The sequence below is a fragment of the Platalea leucorodia genome, assembly GCF_965183815.1.
Source record: "Platalea leucorodia genome assembly, chromosome: 9".
Classification (NCBI taxonomy): domain Eukaryota; kingdom Metazoa; phylum Chordata; class Aves; order Pelecaniformes; family Threskiornithidae; genus Platalea; species Platalea leucorodia.
In genome coordinates, this window is record NC_138831.1 from 318,210 (window position 1) to 345,502 (window position 27,293).

General features: G+C 37.0%; 1 protein-coding gene across 1 annotated transcript in view; it reads left to right on the forward strand.

The window, feature by feature from the left end:
* Positions 1-27,293, forward strand: part of CACNA2D3 (calcium voltage-gated channel auxiliary subunit alpha2delta 3) — a gene marked incomplete at both ends in the record, with an annotated part of 457,978 nt that overhangs the window by 81,835 nt on the left and 348,850 nt on the right. The window contains one exon of the mRNA XM_082321351.1: positions 13,907-14,023. Within this exon, the coding sequence (XP_082177477.1) occupies positions 13,907-14,023 (117 nt within the window). The remainder of the gene's footprint in view (positions 1-13,906; positions 14,024-27,293) is intronic.

The window sequence follows — 27,293 nt, forward strand, 5'->3', positions numbered from 1 at the left end:
TACAAATTTGTTTTTATTATGCCATAAGATTTTCAATTTCCAGAACCCTTCCCAATTATTACACTGTAATAGGAATACAGACTTTTTCAGAGTTAGGAATTTTTACACAAGCATTGAAAGGTAATATAAAAGAAATGAATAGCTTTATTGTAACAGGTTATGTTGTGATAGTACAAGGCAGAATTCTGGTGTAGGAAAAAAATGCAGGCAGTGCAACCTATGATTAAAACAGTGCTTGTGAATTGTTTTCAGTTTGCGTTTAAAAAAACCGTAGGTGGTGTTCTTGCGAAGTCTTAAAGATAGCTTATATCTTTTGCTAGTGGCTATTATGCATTCAGGCACCTCAGGAACAAAGAAACGACAGAGAAATGGATGGCCTGGGCTTAACTAAGTAGGTGATGGTACAGATGAGGCCTGATAAGCTTAACACTTCATCTCTCTGCTGCCACTGTGGTTTGCAAGGAGATTAGAACTGTCTGACTGTGAGGAGGGCAAGCTCCACAAATTCACTCATACATGGCAGCTCTGTAATGAGGTGATACTTCATTCCTTAAACTACTGAACTAGAACTGCACAAACAGATGTATGCCTCTGGCAGTCCTGCGCATGCAGCACAGGCTCTGCTCGACCGCCGAATGCAAACAGAATGTCCGCTTGCCGCAATTATGTTTTATTGATGTACGCTGCTCTTCGTACATTCGTAACAATAAGGGACAAATTGTATTTTTGTGAAAGGAGGAAACCTGCAAGTAAATTCAGGGTGTTTACATTGCAGGGTAGAGTTTGACAAGAATCAAAATAAATATTATAATTTTTCAGTAGGTTAACATGACAAAATCCGGTGTTGGAAATTAAGGGAGTATTCTGCCCTTGGTTTACATGCATTATGTTCTTTCACAGCAAAACTATTTTAGAAAGCTCGCGAGATGGAGTTGTGACCCTACATTATGAATCTTTTACACAGCTGCTGGTAAACAACCAAAGGTCAAGCCCACTCTCAGAAGTTAGCTTTTTTGAGCTTGACGACATGAGTTCAGCAGAACTACAGAAGGATGTGTTGAGAGTCAGAAATGACCACTGGGAACCCTAATTCACATATGGAGAGCTCTAAGTGCTGACTTGTTCTGCCCGCTTCAATAGGACCACTTGTGATTTTTAACTTAAGTATATGTTAATTACTCTGCTGTCTTAGAGGCTTGAATGCAGTTCACCAAGAAGGTCACAGCTTTGTGGTGAGCAGAATTTATCAATAGAAGGACTAGCAGTAACCTGTGATTCAGGTGGCTTGCTTTGATGTTCTGAGGTTTAGCAAAATTGTGTCTTTTTATTAAGCAATGAAACAGTAGCAGTCTCCTGATCGCAGTTTGCTGAACGTTGTCGTGAGGAACACATTTTATAAAGGGAAACTTTAAAGTCAATGTCTTTGTGAAAATGCACTATTAATTGCAGCAATTTAAAGTTTCCTTTGTGCAAAAATAGTACTTAAAAGAATTCAAACACAATGAATATTAAAATTCCGTTCTTCAGAAAGTGGTGGCACTGTTTTTAAAACCAGAGAACCAGTAGCTTGATCTTGTTTCCTCTCCTAGAGGCTTGCTGGTCTAGGGCCAGTCCCTCACAGTAACAGGACCACCAAATCTTTTTTATTTCCTAAGAAGGGGATGCCTCCATTAGATGCTGATCGTTTAAACCTGGTCTCTTTTTAATTGCAAAAAAGGCATTATTTAATTAACTAGTGGAGTTGAATCAAATAAACTAAGCCTCAACATAAACAAACATAATTTTTCAGTGCTAAGGCTTTCCATAATGAACCACATAAAGCTTAAAACATTTCTATACATATATTCCCTAGTAGGGTATTTGTGTTGCAGAAATGTGATTTTAGACATCAGCCGTTTATACTAACGAACATCCCAACTAGGACACGATCTTTTATTTAAGAAGCAAACTTTCAAATTGTAGTACTTGAAAATATCAGCCAGTATATGCATATGCTCATAAAATACAAGCTGTTTTCTCTAGTTGTGTGCAAACATAGTAATGTTTTTTTAAATGCTATAAGCATATGAACAGAAAAGATACAGTAAGGAGATAACTGTGTGTTCTTTTTCTAATTAACAACTTTTATGTGATTAAAGTGTTCTTCTACTAGCTTCCTCTCATGTGTGAAGGGAGCAAAAGTAAATTAATTGCCATTAGCCTGAAGGAGAGCACACTGTATTCTTTACGGCTTCATAGTATTGATTTGGCTATTATTCATGGCTTCTATTCTCTGCTATGCAGATTGATGGATCTTTAATTCATAGATACGTTATCATTAATAGTGGCTTATTGACCAAGCAAAACAAAGCTGTTGCTGGGTCCTTTCTAGTGCAAAAGCTCTGTACTTTTTCTGATAAATGTATTAGCTTACGCAGTCTGTTATAGACTCTTGAGTTAGATGGTTTATTTCTCTACACTGTGGCGATGACCTATTGTGGTGCTATATGTAATATGCTTTATTTTTTGGTGAGATGAACTCTGTTGGTAATGTAATGAATTCCTAAATTACAAAAACTTTCTCGTCCTTTGAGAGTCAGACAAAAGCTGAATCGGCATCTCCACGTTTGTGTACGTGACCTCTCTAAATAATAGAAAAAGAACGTGCCCTATGCTTTACCTTGAGATAGGCTTGGTTCAGATTTAATTTGGCTAAATTTGGGCAGAAGTTTTTTGATTTTTGCAAAAACAGCACTAAACTGATGATTTGTTGAAATGTTTCCAATCTGATCAAATACTGACATGTAAGTACACAAAAAATAAATCTACCCTAGCTTGGTAGTCAGCTTATTTTCTTCTTTGGTCTTTTTTTATTTTGGGAGAGGGAAAAAGAACAAGGCTGTAATACAGGCATGAGAGTACACAAATTTCTAAGTAGAAGGTCCCAATCTGGTTAGTTTTTGACCTACGTTTTGATGAAGGCGCTATCATTAGGGAGCTATGTACGCTTTAATAAAGTGTCTTGTACTTTCAGTTTCAGGGGAAAATAAGGACTGAGATTGAGGCTGATATTCTTCACCCTTCTCTACAAAATTTTAAATTGCTCAGTGCGTGTGTTTGCTCTTTGCAGTGATGTTTTGAATACCTGCTTATAATATAGCATGGATGTGATATGATACAAAGGCTATTATTCTGTAGGTTGTTCATCCAATTTTCATTAAAAAAAAAAAAAAAAAAAAAAAAAAAGAAAAGGCCAGAGCTTCAACCGGAGCTCTGGCTGTGGTTTTGAGGTGTTCGTTGTTTTATGCACAGGGCTTTTTCTTAACTAGGTTTCAAGCTTCGTTTTTAAAAGTGCGAGAGAGAAAAAAACTCTGAGGGGAAAAACATTGGGAGCTAGTAACGTGCCAGTATTTCAGATGCCAGTCTAAGAATATATGCATTATAGCTAAATGGTCCTAAGAGAGAAAGACCTGGGCAAGTTCTGTTGCACAGGGCATTAGTTTGTATCATATTACAGTCTTTCAAAAGCAGTTATTGAATATTGGATTGAACGTGGCTTGGCAATCAAACTGTTAACCCTTTGTTTTTCCTTGTGTGTTTACCAGTTTGTTTTATGAGGCTTTGAAAGAAGTCATGGTGAATATACTACTCTACCTAAATGTGCAGAAAGGGTGGTCATTCTATAGTGTTTCTTGTGAAGTTTCATAAGTGACTGAGTATCACACATGAAATTGAAAAGCATTAGTTTGTGTGGCAAAAACACAAATGTGTTTTCACACTTCCAGGCAGTGCCAAATACTCTAGTTTGGCTTTCAGATCTTCTTCTTCTTTTTTTTTTTTTTTGTTTGTTTTGTTTTTATGGTTAGCCCGCTGAATTCTTCTCAAGACATCTGCACACAGACCGCGTGCAGGTGATCTGATTTTCAGAGATGCTGCGAACATACTGACATTGCTGGCTTTAATGTGACTGAGGGGAGTTTAGATTTTTGAAAATAAAATGATTTTTGATGTTCAGTGATGAAATGAAGAATTGGAAGCCTGAACTTAGGTGCCTGAGTTCAGATATTCAGATGTTATGCTTTTGTTATTACAAGTCCACTTTGATAGTGTTCTGATACCTGTCTAAAACCCTGAATCAATATAAATACTTTTATCAGACGGATACAGAAAAGTGCAATGATGAGATATAGCAACAGGGATCAATGCCATGTCCTTCATAGTGACAAACAATGAAAATAAAGCCCATTTAAGAGTTAATGTTGAAGGTCCTGCGCAATGCAAAGGCTTAGGAGTGTTATCCAAGCAGATGAACGTTAGTTATAGAGAACGTTGCAAATTGCAAACACAGTTTGTGTCCCAAGGAGATGAGATTACATGTTTCTTTTTCTGAGGAACAATAACCATTAGCTATTCTAAATGAGAAGTACTTTTAAATCTTGTCACAAGACACGGGTATTGCTAAGCAACAGTTTGTCTTCAGAACTCACTTCAGTTTTCGTATCTATACTCCACTCTGTCTCTAGCTTTCTTTGTTGCTCACTTTATTTTATTGCTCATTTAGGAGCACCCATGGAAGGTGAGGAGACAATTGTCTGTTTTTTTCTGGGATGGAAAATAAGCATTGTCTAATAAAAGTATGTAGAAATACTGAAACCCAGAACAACAGCTGGGTGTAAGGCAGGCATAGGAGCTCAGAAATGGAACAATGAGGAGGGAGAGAGAGACACACAGTGATAAAAGGAAGTCTAATGATCAAAGAAAACCATTATAAAGAAAGCCCGATTGAAAGAATTAGTTTGTGGATGTATCCTGTGACCTCACAGCACAAAACAAGCTGTCTGCTCTTGGTTGTCCTTGTTTCCAGTAACCATAAAGGCTTTCAGAGAAGACCAATGCAGTTTGGTGTACAAAAGAAAATGTTGTAGTACCTCATCCCAGCTGAGAGATTGGTGAACGTAGTAAGTTGTCAGGTTCCCTACTTCTGAATCTTCAGTGACTCGGAACAGCTATCCAGGATGAAAGGACTGTGTTCTCACACTTCTTCAGACTTCTGTGAGGAGCAAATCAGATGTGCGTGCTTCTAATATATTTGCTTTCACCTGAAAATACAGTGATGGCTTTGCCTTGGATGAACATGCCCTCTGGGTCATATTGTGATTCTGCAAATTTATGCCTATGGGTTTTTTGTTCAGTGTTTAAAGCAGTTCATGTGAAATACTGTAGTGAGTTTTTGAGAGTATCAGGTATGTCCTTATGGAAAAAGGAGCCTCCAGGGCAGTTCCAGAATGTTCTTTTTTTGGTTTAAATAAGGGCTTTATGTTATCTTCTAAAATAGAAGCAAAGGTATGTATAGATAGCTAGCTAGATAACAGAGATATATAGATAGATAGATAACATAGATAACTTCTGTAAAATATATTTCTAAAGCAGTTTTCAATAGTCTTGGTTAACCGGCTCTTAAAGCACCTATGCTGGCCTGTAAAGATGTTTCAGATATCTAAAAGAATTTACAAGATAGTAATTTGCTTTTTCAACTATTTTCAGTATGCTTGAGTTTATAGTCAGGAAAGACGGTGAGCTGGCGCCCTTTTGCAAAAGAGTCCGAAGTCCCCTGGGCCTCTGCTACTGGACCCTGGAGGCAGCAGCAAGGCGAACCTTCTCAAACACTTTTTGTTACTCTGGTTAGCCCTGACCCAAAGCAACTCTGTTAAAGGGAAAGATGGGAGTGTATTGCTGACCGCTGTTCGACTGCTTAGAAGGAGATCTAACTAGATTGTTATTTGGATCACCCATTTTTGGTGATGGTTGTTTATGTGGAAGCTTATTAACAACTTCAAGTAAAAATTGCAATACTGAATTAGTGTTAGAGGGCAAGCATTTGAAACTCATGGAGTGTGTTTTCTTATCTTTTTATTTATTAGAGAATATTAGAATTTATGCATTACCAGTATGACTGCTATTTAAAATTTTATTTGTGATGAGAAATACTGTATGTTGTAGAGCAGCTTGTATCTTTCCACACTAGCTCAGCTGTTTTAACCAGGTATGTATTCAAGACTCTTCCCACTATCGCTGTTTATGTGGTATACCTCTACATAAATAGTTGTACAAAGGTTTGAGGGAGGTATCTTGTTTGGACACGTTTCACAGACAGGGCAGAGGAATATTGCTAAATCAGGAATTGGGTTTGTTTGGTTGGTTTTGATTACCATTCAGCTTAATGCTTTAATTGATCTGGTTTTGTAGCACTTGCATGTAGCAATGAGGTAAAAATAGGTCAGAAGTAAATATCTTTACGAAAGATTAAATATCCGGGGGATATAGTGCCCTTGCAATGACTGTAAGACACTTAGATTGTGTGTAAATTATTTTGCAAGGAAAGCAGTAACTATCCTTGTCAATTCTGCTGATGATAAATTTCCCAGGACAGCTGATCTTTGGCTATAATAGGCCAGATACAGCTGTGAGTAGCTAATCATAGTAAAATAGTATGCAACAAATATTTCAATATTTCACATTTCAAAGTGTATTTTATGAAGTAACTAAACGAGATTTTGAGGTAACAGGAGTTCCTTAGATACCAGTGTGTGGCAAGAGTCAACAGGCTAATGTAGAGCTCCTTGGAGTCATTTGATGAAGTGAATAAAAATTTCTCTGCAGAAAAGAAAATGAGTGTGCCATCACACTGGTCACTGCTGATGGATTTCATCAACACAAAGAGGTTCAGTAAAGGTTAATAGGAGTGTGTAATGTGGTGTAACACAAACTCCCAATTATTAAGGAGTTCTCTAATGTCAAGGTGAGGAGAAATATGCCGTTGTGACTCATCTTTCCCTACGCATTGAGCTGAACTTAACAAAGTTATCTGTGGTCTATTGGACAGGGCACTGGAAGAGTAACAAAGAGACCTTGTTTGTAGTTATGAACTGTTTTGTGACGTTGGGTATGTCACTGAATTTATCTATATCTCCATATCCTCACGTACAGAATGGAGATTATCATAGATACTTCTTCTATAAAGTCTTTGGAGCTCTGTGGATGAAAAATTCCATACCAGCTCTGAATGAAACTCATCTTGTTTATAAATGCTCACTAGCCATCATCAATAAAATAAAAATAACTCTTAGAATTATAGAATTGTTAAGGTTGGAAAAGACCCGTAAGATCATCGAGTCCAACCGTTAACCTATCACTGCCAAGGCCACCGCTAAACCATGTCCTCGAGCACCACGTCTACCCGTCTTTTAAATCCCTCCAGGGATGGAGACTCAACCACTTCCCTGGGCAGCCTGTGCCAATGCCTGACAGGCCTTTCGGTGAAGAAGTTTTTCCCAATACCCAACCCAAACCTGCCCTGGCGCAGCTTGAGGCTGTTCCCTCTCGTCCCATCGCTCGTTCCTGGGGAGCAGAGACCGACCCCCCCGGCTCCAGCCTCCTTTCAGGCCGTTGCAGAGAGCGATGAGGGCTCCCCTCAGCCTCCTGTTCTCCAGGCTGAGCCCCCCCAGCTCCCCCAGCCGCTCCTCCCCAGCCTTGTGCTCCAGCCCCTGCCCCAGCCTCGCTGCCCTGCTCTGGCCACGCTCCAGCCCCTCCATGGCCGCCTTGGGGTGCGGGGCCCAGCGCTGAGCACAGCATTCGAGGGGCGGCCTCACCAGTGTTTATTTTGTTAAGGCCTTTCAAGTTGCTCTACTGAATGTATTTCAGAGTAAGGAGGACCAGATAATAACAACGTAACACTGGCACTCTAGTTTAAAAAAACCTACACCACTATAGGGTCAATGTGATGAGAAAATACAAAATCTTTTACTAAGGAGACATACACAGATGAGTCCATCAGAGGAGTGCACCATCTGTATTTGATATCTCTGCTGTGGTAATGCCATCTGAGTACCCTTCTGCTCAATGGAAAAGCTCAGATTTCCACTCACATGTACATGTAATCCTGGAGACTGCTTTTTATTTGGCTTCAAATTCAGGTTTATTCCAACAGTGCGTATATAATTAGCAATCCCTCACTTCTGATGAAGCATTTAGAGGCTGCGTTGTATATTTTTCTAAAATCTTCTGCTGGGAATTGCTCTGCCTTCTCTCGTGTGCGGAAGCGATGTGCGCTGCTGTGGTAGAGCACCGCAAGAGCTCCAGCCACAAAAGGTTGGAATTTTCAGTTTGTGTCCCATCAATTTGAACATGGATATTGTTTTAAAATAATATTGTCTTATAAAATGCTGCAATAGATTTTCCACATCAAGAGCAATTTATATTCTTAGTTTTGATTCAAAAGCTCAGAGCTGTATTTTGATAATAGTGGAATGCCTTGTGTTGTGCATAGTTCCTTTAATTTCAACAGAACTGGTAATGGTGTAAGTCAACACCTAATGTGACTACATTGTTAGTTTGGTCCACATATATTATAGGTTTGGGGTTTTATAATTAAAAAAACAAACAAACAAGACCAGGAAAACCCAAAACCAAAACCCCCAAACCAAACCTCATCAAGTGTAAAAAGGAGTAGGTGTTTTTAAAGCACCCTGAATAAATGCCGTTCATTTTAAATTTTGTGCAGTGCTGTTAATAACATATAAATAAAAAATTATAATATAGTAAGAAGAGCATAAAAAATAAATGTGAACTTAATTTTTTGATTAGGATGAGGAACAGATTAGTGAAAGAAAAAACATTTTTCTTGATACATAAAAATGCAGTATATTATCAACTTTCTGATCCCTACACTCTAGAAGAACTTGACCTAAAAATCTAGGGTTGCTTTGTGTAGGAAAGTCACCATTAGTGAAGAAATCCATGAGTTTAGGGCTTAAGACTTAATCGAGACAGACCTGTTTAAGACTGATGTAGCTTTTGACTCTCTAACTAAAGAAACCACATTAAGAGCCGCAAATTTTATTAGCTGTAAGCTTTTTGCAGCCTTGCAGACTTGTTCATTGGTTACATCTGATTGTAGGGACATCTCAAATATAGAATTAAAATAGTTTCGATGAGCTAATTAGCTCATGTGGCACTTTGAACCAGCACTTCTATGCCAAAGGGAGTTACTGTTAAGACTGATGTGGCAGGGTGTCTGAAGCAAGTTTAAATAGTTCAAGCAATGCATAGCACAACCTTTCTACTGGGCAACAGATATTGAAATCAAAAGTTGGTGATTTAATCAAAAGTGTAGGTTTCTGTAATCTCAGTTTACATTTGCAATGTTGAGACTTGAACATCTGAAAGTGTTTTCAGTGATTTTTTGGTTGGTGTTTTTTGCAAATGGCATGGGGTAGACATTTTCATGGGAACAGTGGATAGATTGAATGGATATTTGATCTTTCATTTGCGTGCTGGTTCTGCTTTTTCATTACAAAACAAAAAAACTGTATACATGCATATATATATATATATATATAGTTACAAAACCACTCTCAAATAGCAACATTTATAAAGTATGTACAACTATGCAAGCTATAGTTGTGAATACACCTCAGAGGCGTATATCAGTTCCTAATATGCAACACAAACCGACAGATTACTTTTAAAGGATTATTACAATGTTGAGTAAAGAAATTTCTTGGATCAGGATGGTAGTGATATTTACTGGCTCTGAAACTCCTGGGGAGTGGGAAGAGTTTTCATCATAAATGGTTGCATTGTTCTGGGCCATGTACAAAGCACCCACAGACTTGTCGAAAGACTGATACTAAAGACTCTGCTTACACACTTGTAAGTAACTTGAAATATTTTTATATATGAGGTAAAGGCAATTATCTTGATTTTGGTAAGAGTTGATAGAAGTAGATACAAATAGGAACACATGATCGTGTTTCTCTTTGGAGAAAAAAACAAGGAGTAAAAATTCAAACTGTAGCTGATGTATGGCATCTTTCTGAAGTTGTCTTGCTTCAAGAGGGTATTCCTTTTCCTGCCTTGGTCACCCAAGCTGCATGGACTGTGGTGAGGTGGTTTTATTTGTTTGCTTGCTTCCCCCCCCCCCCCCCCCCCCTCTTTTTCTTATTTTTGTTTTTGTTAGGTTTGGATTTTATTTGTTGGGGGTCTCTTGTTGTGTGTGTGTTGTTTGTTTGTTTGTTTGTTTTTCTTGTGTGTCGATGTTTCAGTGCCAAATACTTGGATTGCATTAAATGCTTCAGACCTGAGTTTTGTATAGATTGCTTTTTGGTATGTTATTTCTAGATGATAATTTACCATGCAAGAGAAGAGCCCCATGCCTAAATCCATGAACAGCATTAAAAGTTCTGACAGTGAAGTGCTGTCTGTCTTTCCCTGGTGCCTATGTGAAATGATCTGGCAAAACAGATACTGAAGAAATAATGTATTTTTTTTGCGTGCTTTCTCAGATGATAAATGTTCTTGTCTCTCTGGAGAATTTCTTACCAAATGCTGATTTTTTGTAAGCAGCAAGAATCAGCATTTCAAGTATCTTTTGTGTAACACAGCAAACCAGAAGTTGTATCTACTCTATCTTCTAGACAATTAGAAATCCAGTTATCTAAAGAAATGTCCAACTGTGACTCTAACTTTTCATACCTCTTTGTTATGCAATTCAATTATTTATAGCAAAGTTAAGGCTGTTTTCTCTCCTTTAAATAATGTATGTTACAAATCTTGACGGTAATTTTTCAGTATCTCTAACAAATAAAATTATAGACTATTGAAAAAAATCGAGGGTTTATTTATTTAAAACCAAACTTACTTCTTTATCATCAACTTCATTTTTTTACAGTGGAGGGAAATGGCTATTTAAGCATTGCTTGGAAGAGCCATTCAGAGCAGCAGTCCTACAAGGTAGTTTGCAAGTCCGGAATATAAAGGACAGCCCAGCCCAGAAGCTAGGTTTTCCCACCATTGTCTGTGATAGCATTTTGCTTAATTGTAACCTTAGTGGCACACTGCTGTTTTCTCAAGATTACATTAAAAGAAAAGAAATAATTTAATTTAAAAACTATTTCATATTTCTTTCAAAGGAACTGTGTCTTTGCTGTTTTAGCTAATTTATTTAAATTAAAACCAAATTTAATATGTATAATCTAGTGGTAGGGAAATGATGAGAGCCTGGAGGTCAGAGAGCCTCTGCAGTGAAAGGAAGAGAATCCATTATTAATGACGTCCTTTGTTACAGTTTTATTGTGTTTTTGTTTTCTCACTATCTGCTGTGATTCAGGTTTCTTGCATTGATAGTTACTATAAAATCAACCTTTCTAGGGTGAATCTAAGTTCCCAGCCTGACGCACACTGAGCACTAAGAGGAATTGCACAGGCACGCGTAGATTAGGCTGGCCCCTCTTTCCTCCAGACACAATCACTGGAGCACAAGGGTACTAAAAACAGCTGGTGTTTTTTCCAACCATGTAACTTCTCCTGTTCTGGAACCTTCCACTGATGGCTGAAAAAAAATAATAGAAGTATTTTTATGGCAATGAAATATCGAATGTAAAATACATATTATGTAAAGCTCTTATAATATAAATCTCTTAGTTGCCAAGGACTTGCAGATCAAGTAAATGCTCCTAGTTTGTCACAAATGTTCTTGAAGGTTTCTAACAACTGACTAGACGTGCACCGTGAAGATGTGTGGTCTTTTCAAATGGAACTTAAATAATATCTTCTGTTTCTTCCAATTTTTTTTTTGTGTTGGAAATTTGGCATTTAAATTAGGAAAAAATGAGTTTATGATTTTATAATTATGCTATTTCATAATATATACATTATCAGTTAATAAATCATTCCCATCTATTTTGAGTGCAAGTTATTACTAATTTTCAAAAGAGGCAGTTACTCAAAACTGAGAAGGGTGGCTTTTCAGTGTGTTCTCACAATAGCCTAATCGACTCTGTGATATGATTCTGGAAAATTTTGTTGACTTCAACTGTACCGTTCAGTTTCCAGACAAATGCAGTGAATAATCTGCTGGTTTTCTTCACTTCACGGCAAAGCTTAAACCAATAAATCTGATGACTTGAAAACAGTCTCTTGAAGTGATACATTTTAGAATACTTTCCAAGAACTCAAAGGTCAAGTCTGAAGGAAACCATTTTTATCAGAACTTGATATGTTGAACATGATCTGTGCAGCTTGAAATAAGTGATTCAAATTTGTACTTGATCTACTGACATAATAAATACAATAGTTGTACATGACACTGCATTTTGTTTAATTTGTTTTAAATTCTCCAAAGCTTCAAATCCTGGGGGATGTGAACAGACTTTGACATCATTAATTAACTAGGAATGTTTTCAATTTACTTTTAATTTACTGCATTTTATCACAGTTGGTATTTGTTACTATAACGTTTATCTCTTTGTCTACTGTGTTCTTGTATTTTCTCCAGTAAATAAAAACCCAATATTTTTCTATTTTAGACAAATCACTGTGCTATCCTAAATTATTTTTTCAGAGTGGAGAGTAGTGAGTTTAGTAATGGCATAAATGGACTTGCAGAATTGAAATCGGAACTCTGCGTATGGCATTTAAATGCAGACCAAGAAGGGGAAAAAAGCAAATCTCCCCTCCTGCCTTCAGGGAGCAAAATGCAGGTGGTCTCCTTGAGGTTTCTTAGATTACTTAGACTAATATTAAAATCTCAGCTGGAGTAGAGCCTCATAACTGGAAATAGTGTGGAAAAAAATGAAATTATTACTGAAATGGGAAAGTTACAGAATATAAAAAAAATTGTCCTACATATTTACAGGCAACTTTGTATATTTTAACCGCCTTATGAAATTGTGTGCAAATGATGTTTTATCAAATATTATTTGCCTATCAAAACATTCACACAAGTTTTTACAGTGAAGTATAAAGACTAAAGCAAATCCAAACTGTCACTTTCCCTTGGAAATTAGTTTTGTCAGAAGAAGTGGGCACAATATATGCAGGCATTCACTTACAATAGAGTCCTTCCTTCCATGACCAGCCAGGACATGACTGGTCCTGACTTATTCACTGTTTGGATCATTTTAGTGTTCATCCAAGTGCTTTGAGCCACTGTTTTTGATGCTGTTATTCTTTCTTCTCTCTCTGGAGTTCTATAAGGTTTGGAGATAACTGTAATTCTATAAGCAAGGTTTATTGATAAATCTTTTTAATACATCCAGTTAATTTTATTGAGTCAAATATTGTGCTGTGGGTTGCACTAAGAGTCTGCTTTACAGTTTGGGAAGGTATTTTTTGCACATAGGGCTAAAGCTGGCAGAAGCCAGGTATGGTTTTCATCTTCCTTGCAGTATCATGGAGGTACAATTATGTGAATAGGTTAAGGGTTCGGTAGTGGGCAGTGATTCGTCGTTCATCACAACTCATAGATGTTTTAAACAGCGATAAGCAAACAATAACTAGACTGAAAGCCATCACTTCTTAAGAGTACGGCTATAGTGGAATGACTTGGGAAAGAGGAATGTTCTCAGTACTAAATGTTTTGAAGATTGACTCCAAAGATAAGCTTGTGGTATCAGTATTCATAATGTGAGTATTGTATAAAGTCTGTGAAACAGACATCTACAAGTTCAGCTGAGGAGGGGGATTCTAGGTTGCTAAGGCACAGTGGATTGCCAAGCATATCACTGGTTTTAAATGACTTTTGGATGGGATATGAGGATTTTTTACTACTTTCTTTGGCTGTTGTTCCGTTGCAGGGAGGGGTAATTTAAATGTTGTGAGGGGGAATTATCGTTTTCCTATAACATACGGGATAAATATTTCTATTCTATTTTCTTAACAGAGTTCTGGTTCTAACCCAGTTGTTCTATCCCTGTGACAGCATCTTGGCACAAAGCAGCCTTCTGTCACACAAATAAACGTCAAATAAATGAAGAATGTCAGCAAAAGTGTAATATGAAACTAATAATTAGTTGTCAAAATTTCAGCTGGTTCACTGTGAATAACTTTTCCCTAATTGTTTTATCATTTTTTTTTTTTTTTCTTCCAGAAATACAAAGAATATGAGAAGGATGTTGCAATAGAAGAAATTGATGGCCTTCAGCTTGTGAAAAAGTTAGCAAAGAACATGGAAGAAATGTTTCATAAAAAGTCTGAAGCTGTACGGGTAAGCAGCAGATCAATCTGCTATTTCATTCTATGATGTGAAAAAAGTATATAATTTAGGCTTTGCTCTGAAGGCTGTACTAGCGATTGAAGGTGCTGAAGTGGAAATATTAAAGCATTCAGAAGTATTTTAAGATCAGTGTTTAAGAGAATAGATATAAATTATTTATACCATCAATAGATAAATGCAAGATAGTGTAACTAGGTTTGGACTACCAGTTTCCTATAGGAGTTTGTAAGGTATTACTTGTGTTCAGTAAAACATAACTATGTATGGTTGTGCGTTAAAATGTTAGATTTCAAAGTATCAGACCAAAGCAACTTAATTTCACTGCTCACTATTACAAAAGTAGCATTGCAGGGAATCTTCTGAGTTCAGTAACTGTCCTTTAGTTCAAATCTGGAAGGTGCAGATGCCTCAAATGGGACTAAATCCAAAATTCCCCTGATTGTGGTAAGTACTACATCACTCTAAAGCCAACTTATTAATGACCATTAAGTAGCTACATTGAGCTTTCTGTACATCTGTAGGTTTTGGGTGGGTTTTGGTTTTTTTTTATCTCCATTCTGATGCTTCTTTTGTAGTAGCTTTGGCATCCTATTAGATTAGATTTACCGTAAAAAAGGTGTTCTGACTTCCGTGTTGAATAGGAGTTAATTGTAACATGAGTTACATGCGTCCTAAAGAATAACAGGTCTTCCTGTTGTAGTTCTCATTTTGCATTATTCTTTGCTAGAAATTTAGGTGGCTGCCCGTAACAGTAGTTTGTGTTACATCACCTCTATCAACAGACTAACAGGACATTATGGTGATGCTGTTTACCACCAGCTACTCTATTTCTGCCAGAAGTGTCTGCTCAATTGAGTTGAAGGTCTTTGTGTCTCAACTGTGGAGCTTAAGGCATCATCCAAGGGCAGGGATTCCATTTGTGTAACTGTAGATACAATTTTGCCTTCAGCCTTTTGTTTTTTGTTACGGTGCAAAAGGGAGGAAGGAATAGGCTGTGTTTTAGAGGTTGAATTTTCTGGGCTGGCAACGAAGTAAAACATATTTCAGCTTGTAAACTGAGCACACTTTGGCAGGGAAGCAGAGAAAGACAATAAACATGGAACCCCGCAATGCTATTTTTACAGTCTGTTTTTCAGAGAAAAACTGTACTTGAAGACGTGTGCAACAGCTTCCAGAAGCCTGCAGAATATTGACTCGGGGGGCGTGGGGGGTGTTTTCCTTGTTCCTTAGCAGAGAAAACTGTTGCCCTGAGATCATAACAATGTGAAAAAAAGATTCTTAGAGCAGCACTCGTTTAGAGCAAGAAGTGACCGGCAAGCTGCACTCCAGGAAAGCGGAGCTCTGTTCCATCGGTGTGAAGGGCTCTTGGGGAAGAGCAGTCTGTCTCTCAATTAGAGCTTTGTAGTGAATGTTTACTAACGTCTGTGAGTGTTTAGAACTGATTTGGCCTCTTCATACAGATGGTGTTTTTGTCTAAGGAGGAGAAAAATATAGGACCAATATAGGCCACCATGCTCTGAGTGAAAATAAGCCCAAATTCTGTGAAGTTAAATTATGCGTATAGTATTGTGTTGAAAGGGTTTTAGTGCTGGAAAAACTGACTGAAATCCAGAGCCTGCCTTGGAAGGTTTCCATCTTTGGAAAGGAAGCTACAAGCTTGGTTTGGACAAGGTCATGTCTTTTAAAAAATGATCTGTCTAGTGTACCTTTCAATAAAGTTGTTCTTTTTTGCATAATTACATAATGTGGTCCCTCTTGGTTGCTAGAGATGTAATGAGTGACCTTTTATGTTCTGGTGGTAAGTAGCGCTTAGTATTTTATGTCCCGGTAAGTACAAAATCCTTTGGTACAGCGCAGGTTTTGCATGAGTTCCATCTTTGGTATATCATAGCTACTTTTTTCCTCGTGTCTGGAGAGGTGAGATAGGAGTTACAAAGCTCGTATGGACCTAAGACCTCTGTTTCATGCTGAGACAAAGTAATGCTGTGTCACTTTGCCTCTAAAATAATAGAATTTTGACATAAGCTTTTCATGGAAACTTTTAAGAGCACTGAAACCTAGAATGCAGAGTAATATTTTAGATATGCTGGTGGTAATATTGGGGTAAGTACTAAACAAAGAGTACCTTACAAAGTATCTCTCAGCCCTAGAAATAGTAGGGTGACCATTGCAAGGGTTCAAATCCAAGCGAGCATGTTCCAGTGTTACCCCAAATTGTTACCCTACACTGCTCATTGAGTTAGCTTCAAGTGGACATCAAAATCCATGGTTTAATTCAAAATGCTTTTTAGATGAAACACTTTAATCAACCTACTTTATCCGGTTCTAGCAGATGTAGCAGTCTGTGACAACTATTCCAAAAGCCACAGTATATAAAATGTTTATTTTGTAGAAAAGGCCAAGAAGAAAAACCTGGAAATATAGAAATAGGGTGGCTTGGAACGGCCTTTGGTTTTTTTGTTTTGCTTTATGCTCTCAAACACATTAACTTGTTCAAAGCTACTAATCATATCTGAACTCTCTTCTCCCTCCTCTCCCTTTATATTCTGGTTGAATTTTTATCTTTCTGTCTCATCGCTTTTCATAGTGATTAGTTGGTTCGGTGTGATTTTTATCATATTCATCCCCTGTTTAAATTACCCTTCAGTATGCAATTATCCTATCACAGAATGTCCTATTTTTGTGCTGTCAGATACATAAAATAAATGGAAAACTAAAAGTGCTGAACCAATTATATAACCTTTTGTCATCTACTTACTGATGGAAACCCGTGCAAGCAACTTTTTTTTCTTCCTCCCCCTCCCCAGTGTTCACTATTTACCTTAGCTTTATGTTGGCTCAGGATATTCTGTTAACCATTTCCTTCCTAATACTGCCCTACTTGACTGAATATCAGAGAGGCACCTTCAGATTTTATTTTGAAACTTTTGTGACATGATTTAAGTTAAAGGCACTGAAGAGTGGTTTTGCTTCAGTGTCGCTGGTGCTTTGTTTCTAGCTGTGACAAATGTAGATGTATCCATTTACCTTTAAGACTGTGACATTCGAGTTGGGAAAAACCGTACTGCCCGTAAGATGGGATAGTGGAAATGCTTCCTGTGTTGTTCAGCAGTGGGTTTGATTTTACAGCCAAACCCAAATAATCCCTTTGAGAGCCTTGTGTAGTCTGCTGTCACTTGTGGTATTGCTTCACTTGCTTTTCCTGGACTTTTAGTGATTTCACTCATCAGTCTTAAAGTTAGCTGTGATTTTTTTTTTTTATTTTTTTTAGAAGGTTTTCTGATACTTTAGTGACTCCACTCATTTGAAACTGAAGAGAACAGAGCACAATGACATAATGCTCAGTAACAAATGACAACTGCAACAAACGTGCTAGTAAAAAAGAGGTGGAATTAAAACTGTTCATTTGGTGCTTTTACTTTTCCTAGTTAATGATGTAATAGGGAAAAAAAAAATCAAAGGAAGATAGAGGGAAGTGAAAAAGAAAGCAAAATGAAAGATAAATAAGTTATTAGGGAATATTCAAAAAACTATTCTTAAACTTCAGCTATGCGGTTAATGTTCCATTTTCATTAGTGTTTCTTTGCAAGTAAAGAGAATCACGTAAAAATGATTGTTGATTTACTTGTGAGATGGCAAATCAAGTGTTAAGGATTATTTTTCCTTAAGGCAACTACCATTGCTGCAGTGGAAAAGGCAAATAAAAGAGATTTCTCTTTATTAACTGTTCCTACTGTAGCTACCTGGTGTACATTGTGAAGCTGATTCTCATTATAACTGTACTGTGAAAAGTAATTGCTGTTGTACAGTAATTCAATTTCAGTGCTTTCATGCATCAGTAAGCCAGTGGGGTTTATCTAGAGAAACCTGGGGCTTTAAAGCTTTTTATCATGAAATTCCACATGCAGACAAACGTTCTTCCGAGGAGTAGAATGTCAGCATTTACATTTAACAAACATTTGCAATGAAGAGAAATGGATTTTTTTCCACCAATGATTTTCACACCAGCTTTCAGAAACTATTAGGATGATACTGTTTATGCACAGTTAAAAAAGTGTAATGTATGTGTTTGAAATATTTGTGCTTATTTATAAACATGTCTGTGTTTGCATGTTTTAGTATGTGGATATATATGCGTATGGGTACATATCTTTACACATATGCATATTGAGGTTTATATACATAATATCAAGAGATGCCATTTACTGTTGACTTTTTGCATATATATGTATGTGTATACATAAGCAAAGTATTAAACTACATGTACTGCATCCGTAGATTTCCAAGCAAATACTGGTAAATTGGTGTTCTGATCAATAAATGAATTTTTATTTAAAATAAATAAAGTGCTATGTTGATGAGTGCAAAATGAACTTGGTTGGATGAACACAGAGATCATGGCAAGTAATCCAAAGCTGAGCCTGAAAGGTCCTAAAGAGAGGAAGTTTCTTTCTCCATAAGAATATTTTGCAGTGTTCTGAAAAGACTTATTTGTGAAAGCTCAGTAAAGAATTGATACTGAATATTGTAGTCAATGAATGTCGCTTTTATTTACAAGCAAGTAGGTTACTGTTATCTTTTGATGTATTTGGCATTTAACTAATTTTTGGTGTGTAACTTAAGGGTAAGTTCTTCCCCATTTGATCAGACGCAGTGGTACCGAAGGTAGGTTTTGTTTTCTGGTTGGTTGAGGGTGGCATTTAGAACTGAATTTTTAAAGTAGATGCTTAAGTAGACCAATTTCTTATCCACTGTTAAATGCCTTTCCATACCAGGAGTTATTTCAGTCATTCACTGAAAGATTGCTGCTTCCAGTTGATGTCACTGCACTCATACAAAAGTATAATCACAGCAAACAAACTAAATATAACTCAAGTTTTAGAAAGGTTCACATTGATAAGAACGTTTTTATATAATCTTTTGGGGGTTCTATTCTTCTTAGAGCGGATAATTTTTGTCGTGTTCTTCAGTTGAGGTTGTTGACTGCTCTCCTTCCCCCCAATTACATTTGAACCTGTTGTCATTTTTGCCAGTGGTTAGCTCCCTACGAGTGTCATCAGGATCGGGGAATGGTTACGGGGAAGAGAGTCTGTATCCTCACTGAGAAAAGGCAGAGAAAGCTCAGTCATAAGAAAGGACTGGGGAACACAGTGCAGTGAAAGGGCACTAGGGGTGATATAGAAGGGACCTGAATAAATTACGGGAGGTGTATTTGATGGATGAAAGGTAGAGACAAAAGATGTTATGTGGAAAATGGGAATCTGATGAAGGATTAAAACCAAAGCAATAAAAAAACCAAAGAAATGCACCGTTCTGTTCAGCAGTCTTGGATCTATGTTCTTCATACCATTGAGCCATTTTTTGTTTTTTTTTTTTTTTTTGTGTGTGTGTCTGTGTGTGTGTGTCTGTGTGTGTGTGTGTGTCTGTGACCAAAGCAGATAGAGTTCTGAATGCAGGGGGAGTGTATCTGTTGAATTAGATAAAATAACATTTTTACTCCGTTAAATTTAAAGGAAGTCTGGCTTGAATTAATGTATTGTATTGAAAGTACATTTAACACATATTGCAGGAGCATTTGACTCTTAAGTGGAAGTACTAATCTACAGGGTTATCTAAGTAGGTTATTAGCTGATCAAGGGTAACCGTGTTGTTGCCTAGACATTCGTAGGACCTGCAAAGCTTTGGAACTTCTGTGCACCTTTCAGCTCAGAACACTTCCCAGCAGTATCATTATCCTACTTTGGTATCAAAGATCAAATATATAAAAATATAACGTACTACAAGACGTTGCCAGTGTCCTAGGTCCATTGTGTATTATGATTTCTTACAGCCAGGTATCTCTGGTGCAGACATCATTATGTACAAAATAAGCTGTTTGATATTCCTTCCACTATGGTTTTAAATGGGATTTTAAAATAATAGTAATCCCCGTAATTTTCTACCTTTTATTTCTTCATATATCATCTGTGAATTAAGAATTGCTGGAATGTAATCTCCAGTTTACACTCCTGCATAGTGGAGAATTTTTGTAAAACCTATGAAATCAGGGAAGTTGAGGTTGTTGCTGCTGTGTCATTATGCCAATTAAGAGCATTTACTGAGGACAGAACATTTTTGCATGGTGGGGTCTAGTACTTTGTTAATTTGGCAGTTGAAAAATAGTGGCTTCCCACAGTGCCTAAAGAAAAATTGAGGCAACAGGGGAAAAATATTCCAGGTGAATTTTGAACTGATTTTTTTGAGACTGTTTTAAATGTACACTATCTTCAGTGCCCACTGTGTATTTTTATTACACTGTATTTATATTCTGATTTTCTATCACTTTGATCAAGGCTAGACTTGGGAATGGCATTCTTGAGAAGAGAAGCAAATAATCATTCACATTTCATATTCATATAATATAATAGAAGATGGGTCTTAAATGTCTCAAAACTTATTACTTTGCTAGGCTCACTATTTTTAGATGTATAATAAACACTTTCACTATCCACACTGTTCCTTCATTGAGCTAATTTGCATCTGCAGAATTACAAGGAAGGAAAATGGGTATCAACATGCACTCTTTAAAATTGTGCTGCTCAATGGGTGCTTTCTGACCCCTGATTTTTTTTTCTCTCTATGGTAAGACAGGTTGTTTTTTGTCAGCAGATGGAAATGAAAAAAAACCATTAAGTTTATAAAATTACTGAAGGAAAAAATTATAAATGTGGGTGGGTGAAAGGAAATTATGGTGAACCAACCCAGTGTCACTATAAAGGGTTTTAAATGACAGAATAAAGACATAATGAATAAAGGAGAAATGGTTACAATTGTGTTAATTACTGCCAACAAATTAAAGGTTTTCAGCAATATTTTTGTATTCGCATTTAGTATTTTAACTGTAATTGTTGCTAGTTACTTTTGGTATCATTTGAATTTTGCTCACAGTTCCACTGGTCGTCTTTATATGTAAGGGATGAATTTCTGTTCTGAAAGCATTAAGAGCTTTATTTACTTTTTGGCAAAATTAGACTACACTGGAAAATGAAAAGATGGTTAGTAATCCACTGACAGTCAGTGGAGTATTCAGTAGCATAATACATAACCTTGATAGGCATAGTTTGAAGAATATTTAAAGGCACAGCAAATATTTTTCTTTTTGCTTTTGCCAAATGTGTAGAAGTTATGATCTTTGACAAATGAAGCATTAGTGAAACCTATTCTAGTGCAGATCAGCTAGATCACTTGTTACTGCTTTGCTTTGTATTTTTTTGAATTTCCCAAGAGTTGTGTATGTTTGTAAACACACAATGCTATGAGTTCTGAAAGAGGGGAAAAAAAAAAAAAGTTTTTTATTGGAGTGTGGGTAGGCTTCTCTTAGCCTTCATTCCCATCACATAGCTGCAGTATGAGGGCTCAGACTGTCCTTGGGCACGTTGCTGGTGAACAAAAGAAATGAAGGGAAAAGCTGCAATCTGTTTATTTCATACCTGTACTACCTGTGTAATGGAATAGATAGGTTTAATGGAACTTAGGGATTTTGTCTGTGGACCTCTCTGAATCATAGCAGGGAGCCCAAGTGCATTGATCAAACCTTTAGCTAACTCTCATATGTTGTAAAATCCAGGTTAGCTGAGTCTACAGAAAGCTATTCTTTCGGGGGGGGTGGGGAGGGAAGGCAAAACCTGAAAAACTCTGTTGCTTTTTCTCACGTGCTGAGTTCCTCAGTGTTTAACTTCTACAGAATGAAAAGAAAGCCAGCAAAAACTTCAGGGAGGTCTTTCGTCTGCTGCTCGGTCATTTATTTTTTAACAGTTCAGGAATGCCTTTATTGCCAAGACTTTAATTAGAGCAAAAGAATTTTGTAAATCAACCTTTTTTTTTCTCTGCTCAGAATGAATTTTCTGGTTTTTAGTCTCTGAGTACTAATACATATTAAAGAAAACTTTAATACAGAAAACAAACTTGCTCGGTACATTTTTTGAGGAAGGGGCGGTAGTTCATGCTGATCATGTTCAGGAGATTCAGGAATACGTATTTGTCAAGATTTCCAGGGAGTTATGTACAGAACCTGGTACATGCAGTAGCTAGGAACTACTGTTTCCTAAGTGCACGCTTTTAAGGCTCTGCAAATTTGAATCTTTCATTGTCTTGGTACAGCTTGAAATAAATACCTACAAAAAATGAAGCAACTTGAACTATACTTTGAATTTTGGCTGTCTTTAAAACTCTGGCATGTTTGTATGTTTAAAAAAAAAAAAAAAGTCCCCACAGTCTAGGCAGTCTTAGGAAATTTAGTGATTTTCTTTTGGAAGTTCAAATTTAGAAAAAAAGAAAAAATACTCTTAAGAAAAAAGGAGGGAAAAATAAAGACTTGTAGAGAAAACCTGAAAGCATTTGCTGCTGGAGATGATTATGACCGTTTCATCTTCAGTACTGAGAAAAGAAGTGAAAAGTATTTAAAGATAGCACATTCAAATATAGAAGCTTATCCGAAAATACAGGCAGAGAGGAAAATCAAACCAGCCACTTCACAGAATAATTCTTGTATTAGACTTCATTGCAAAAGTACATAACACTCAGTCTTTGCCATCAACAGCATAAAATAGCGTTCCACATAGCAGGAATAAAACAGTAAAGTAGTTTTGGAAGAATGAAGTAAGATAAATTAGCCTCATGTATCCTTCTTTCTTATCACTGTTTTAGGGTATTAGCATATTTTTATATTTTACATAACTTTATTTTAACAGAAATAGTTATATTGTCCAACTTACTGTTTAATGTGTGATTTAAACTAGTCACTTCAAATAGTAATGTATTATAATTAAAATTTAATTCCACTTGCACAACTCTCACCTGTTCAATTTTTCAATTGTAAGTCTTATTTCATATTGTAAATACATATCATTACATCTGTTTTTGGAATAATAAAAATTATTCTCAAATTTTATAAATACTGGTACTTCTATGTCATTAAAAAAAAAGAAAAAAATTCAGTCAGCTCACTTTTAGAGTGTTTACTGATACTTATTAGTTGACTATGTTAAATATTCTCTTGAGAAGTTGCACTATAGCTTGCTTGCTATTCGTGTAACATTAGCCTGTTTTCCGAAACCTTACATACATTCAATTTAAGGCTTAGATAATGACAAAAGGTATCTTCTTAAAGAGAATGCTCAATTTGGCATAACCTGCATTCGTACAGAGCGGGCTTTCAAGCTGCTGCCTCCTTTTCTCCTTGCATGAACGATGCCAAACTCCGCTGTTGGGTCTGTGGAGCGTGAGGGGACGCTAGGAGCAGTAGGAAAGAGGAGCCTGTTAATAGCTTTCCTGGAGGGATTTAGTGAATGGTCATTTATCAGTATTTGGAGTAGGAGAGAGACTATCATCTCTGTGTGATTCTTCATTTTGAGAAATGAACAAAATGGTGTAGCCCTGACTCTGCAATGCTTTTGAAGTGCGCTGCTTGGCTTGTCGTGGTGTGCCTTGGGTAACTACTGCTTTCTACAGCCACGGGTAGTTTGTTGCTTGGCTCCCCAGCACGCCTAGCTAACCAGCTGTCCTACCTCGCCCCGTAGTTGGGTCAGGACGTACAGCAGGGCCCAAGTGCTGGACTTCAAACTATTTGCACAAAGGGTGACTGTGCTGAGCTAGAAATAAACTGGTGGAAGAACAGTTCGGCAGTTGTTTGCAGTTTAAGTCTTGCGTCCGCCTAAAACGGCTGCCAGTCTTCTCCATAGTAGCTCTTAAAGCACTCGGAAGCATTTCAATGAAAAGAGCTGTAAAGAGAATTCATTAGTATTTTTTTAAGAGCTTTAACTCTTCCCTCTGCTCTTTATTTGTGGTAGAGCTTCCAGCAGGGATGGTGCTAGGTCAGGTATGCTAGCTTAGCCTGAACTGCCACTGGAGCACCGTTGAGAGAGAGGAGCCTCCCACACGGATAACTGCGGGCAGATACCCCATTTATCCTCTTCACTCCCACCTTGCTTGAGTTTATTTGACTTCGGTGTAATCAGGTAGGAAGATGCCTGCTTGATCTGAAATACTTGCAGCTTAGTTTGTTATATCGTCTCTAACAGCTGATTATGTATTCCAAATGTACACAGCGCTGGTCAGCACAGTTACTTTCACCTTTTGGAAATTTTACAGTTACTGGTTCAAAAGTTACTGTGCCTCATCTGATTTTCCCTGAACGCTATAGTGACTTTTGTCTTCTTTGCCATAGATTTATACTTTACAGATTTACACAATAAACCCATCATGCTCCTTCCCCCAGCTGACTCTTTAAGACTGGAAAACCAACTGGACTCTAGCAGTGTGCTTTTTAAGCGCACAGGTTCTCTAAGCTTTCTAGGCAGCTTCCAGTGAGGGTGGGGGTAAAGAAACTTCACAACAGCATTGAATTTCAGGTGGTCACAATTTCTGCTTGAGTAAATCAGGAGTGCAGGATCATCAGGACCAACCTACTGCTATGAGAAACACTTCTGGGAGGCAAAAGCAGATTGAAAGTGAGGTGAGAAGCTGCTTTTTTTCCTGGAAAAGCAGGGGGGTTTTGAGAGTGAGTTAACTGAAGCATTTAGTTAACATTCTTGTTTTGAACTGTTTTTTAACAGCTGTGTGAAATGCAACTGTAATAAAACATCAGACTTGATGCTGTAACTAGAACTTCAAATGTTTAAAATTCATCTTAATTTTGATGAATACCAAGAAAAAGGCTCAAGTTTTGATGATGTGCTCGCAAGTTGGCACTGGCTCTTGAAGAAGTTGTCACCCAATCAGCTTCTACAGGTGCTTGCTTCTCTCTCCATCGTCTCCTTTCCCTGCCTTCCACCGCCCTGTGGCAAACACTTGTGTGGCTGTGCAAGGTAAAGTCTGAGAATTATCAGACTGAAGAATTATCCACGCCAGAAACCCCAAAACAAAAACCTAAGAGAGGCTTTCTTTCCCTTAGATTCATTAAGATTTTGTTCATTGCATTGGATGAAAAACACTTGTAACAGCAAAGCACAGGAGGGAGACAGGAGACAGGAATGAGTTGGATCATATGATGGACACTGCTTTTTTTTTTTTTCTTTTTTTCTTGTGGAGGTGTCAGTGATGGCTTTAAAACCATATTGAACCATCTTCCTGTTTGTTTGGGTATTTTTTTTAAGCTCTGTGGTGACTGCACAGCTGTTAAGGGAAATTGTCTAATCACGTGTGTGTAAGTGTGCTTCAGGTCTGATGTTGTATGTCTTACTGTGCTAGATCTTTTTTGCTGGTGCATTCCATACCATTGCAGGTGAGCATCTCCTCCTCCACCCCATTTGTAGATAATCACTTTCTTATGTATGTTAGCTGCAGTGTCATCCAGATGAAGTTTTATTGATTAATCTGTTTTTTATTATAAGGGTTAAATTACAGCAATCATTGTGGCACAAAGCACTACAGAAATACTACATTATAGAAAAATCTTATGCCCTGTGTTTCTGATGGGTCATTTCAGTGTGATGAGAAAATGCAACAAAAACACTATATGCAAGAAAAAAGGAAATAACTGCTCTGTACTGGTGAGTCTTTGTTTTAAAAACAATCTGGAATTGGAGAAGCAAGCTGTGCTGCAGAAAAATGCACTTAGAGTGCACTTAGAGATTTCACGTATCTTCACATCACCCTTCCCAGATTTATTATAGCATGGCCTATACACTATAAACTCCCCAAAAAGGTTACAGGACAACTTTTTATATGTGTCCGAAAAAATTTGCGGGATATCTGAGGCTAATTCTTTAGTTGCTATGTGTAAGGATAAGACATTATTTAAAACCACTTCAAATGGTAAATCTTTGGCACAGGCAGGGGACACTTTAAGGGAGAACACTGGTAAACGTTTTTATTTGCTAGTTTATACCTCACTTTGTTTCAACAGTGGGATTTCTGGTTTTGGTACCCTTTGGGGCTAGCACAATAAGGGGATTTTGTCCTCCTTAACACACTAGGCAGACTAGAATAAAATCTATAATTAAAAAAGATTGGCCTCTCTTGTAATTTTTCATTATATTGAAAAAACTGAGTTTTGTCAGGAAAGTCATATTTTTATCACTCATTTCCCATATCTTATGGTGAATATGGTAATTTAGCACTTTGTGCCAGTAAATTAGTAATTCTAGAGTAATTAATTTTTCATTTATCATAATTGTGTTACATTTATGGATATTTATGGAGTTTTACTTTTTTACACTTGAAAAATATTACTAGTGTTATTTTTGAGATGACTCTAAGAGGACTCAATTATCTTATTTTAATGCAAATATTTTTGACATATAAAAATGGAAATACAGCCTTGATTTGTGAATTAAGCAATTTTTATTTAAATGTCACTATGAATCATTATAGAAATGGGAATAGTTATTTTCCTTTTGCTTTTAGATGATTCCATGCTCATGATCTAGAAATTAAATCACTAACCTCTTGATCATTATTTTTGACTGAAGTTCAATAAGGGATTTGAAAAATTAATAAAAGATGAGTCCATAGGTGGCTAATTAATGTACTGATGGACCACCTTTAACTCAGGAAGCTCGTGAAACACTGCCATAAGCTGGAATGGTTTACTAAAAAAAAAAAAAAAATTTCTCCTGTTTCTTAAGTGCTGTTCTTCAGCATGCACTGCTGACCACTGCCGGAGAGAGAGTTGGAGCTGTCTTGTGTCTTTGTCTCTTACGTGCTGACATTATATGGTGTGATAACATAGACCTATTGCTGTGATTCTGTAAACATCTTGGAGCTGAACTGAAAAAGTTATTAGATGAACGCTGTGCTTTTGAAAGACGAAATAGTTTGCTGAGCTTACGATGTGGTTCTTTGGGAGCTGGTATAACCTTTAACTAAGCAGTTACGTTTTATTTTGCAAAATGCTGCATATTTCTGACTTTTGTCTTCTCCCCGTTAATTATTTTGTTTTCTGAGCTCAAATCAGTGTGATATGGTGTCAGACACAACCATGTGCTGAATCTTCAGCTTTTACTTTTCTGTGTGAACCACGCAGATGACACTGGCCTGACACTTCCTTGTGCAAACCCAAAGCAATGTTCAGGAGAAACTCAGAGTATTGCGTGATAAGAGTGAAACAAAAGTTCCTCAGAACTAGATCAACGCAACCCCAAAGTATAAAACGTAAACACAAAAAGAGAGAGCTGCGCTTGGTTTAAAATAGTGCGAGGTCTTTTGGTGTTTTTTTCCTGTCTTTTCTTTGGACATTGAAACTGAGCTTCATTGCATATAGTACCATGAATGTTGATGGACG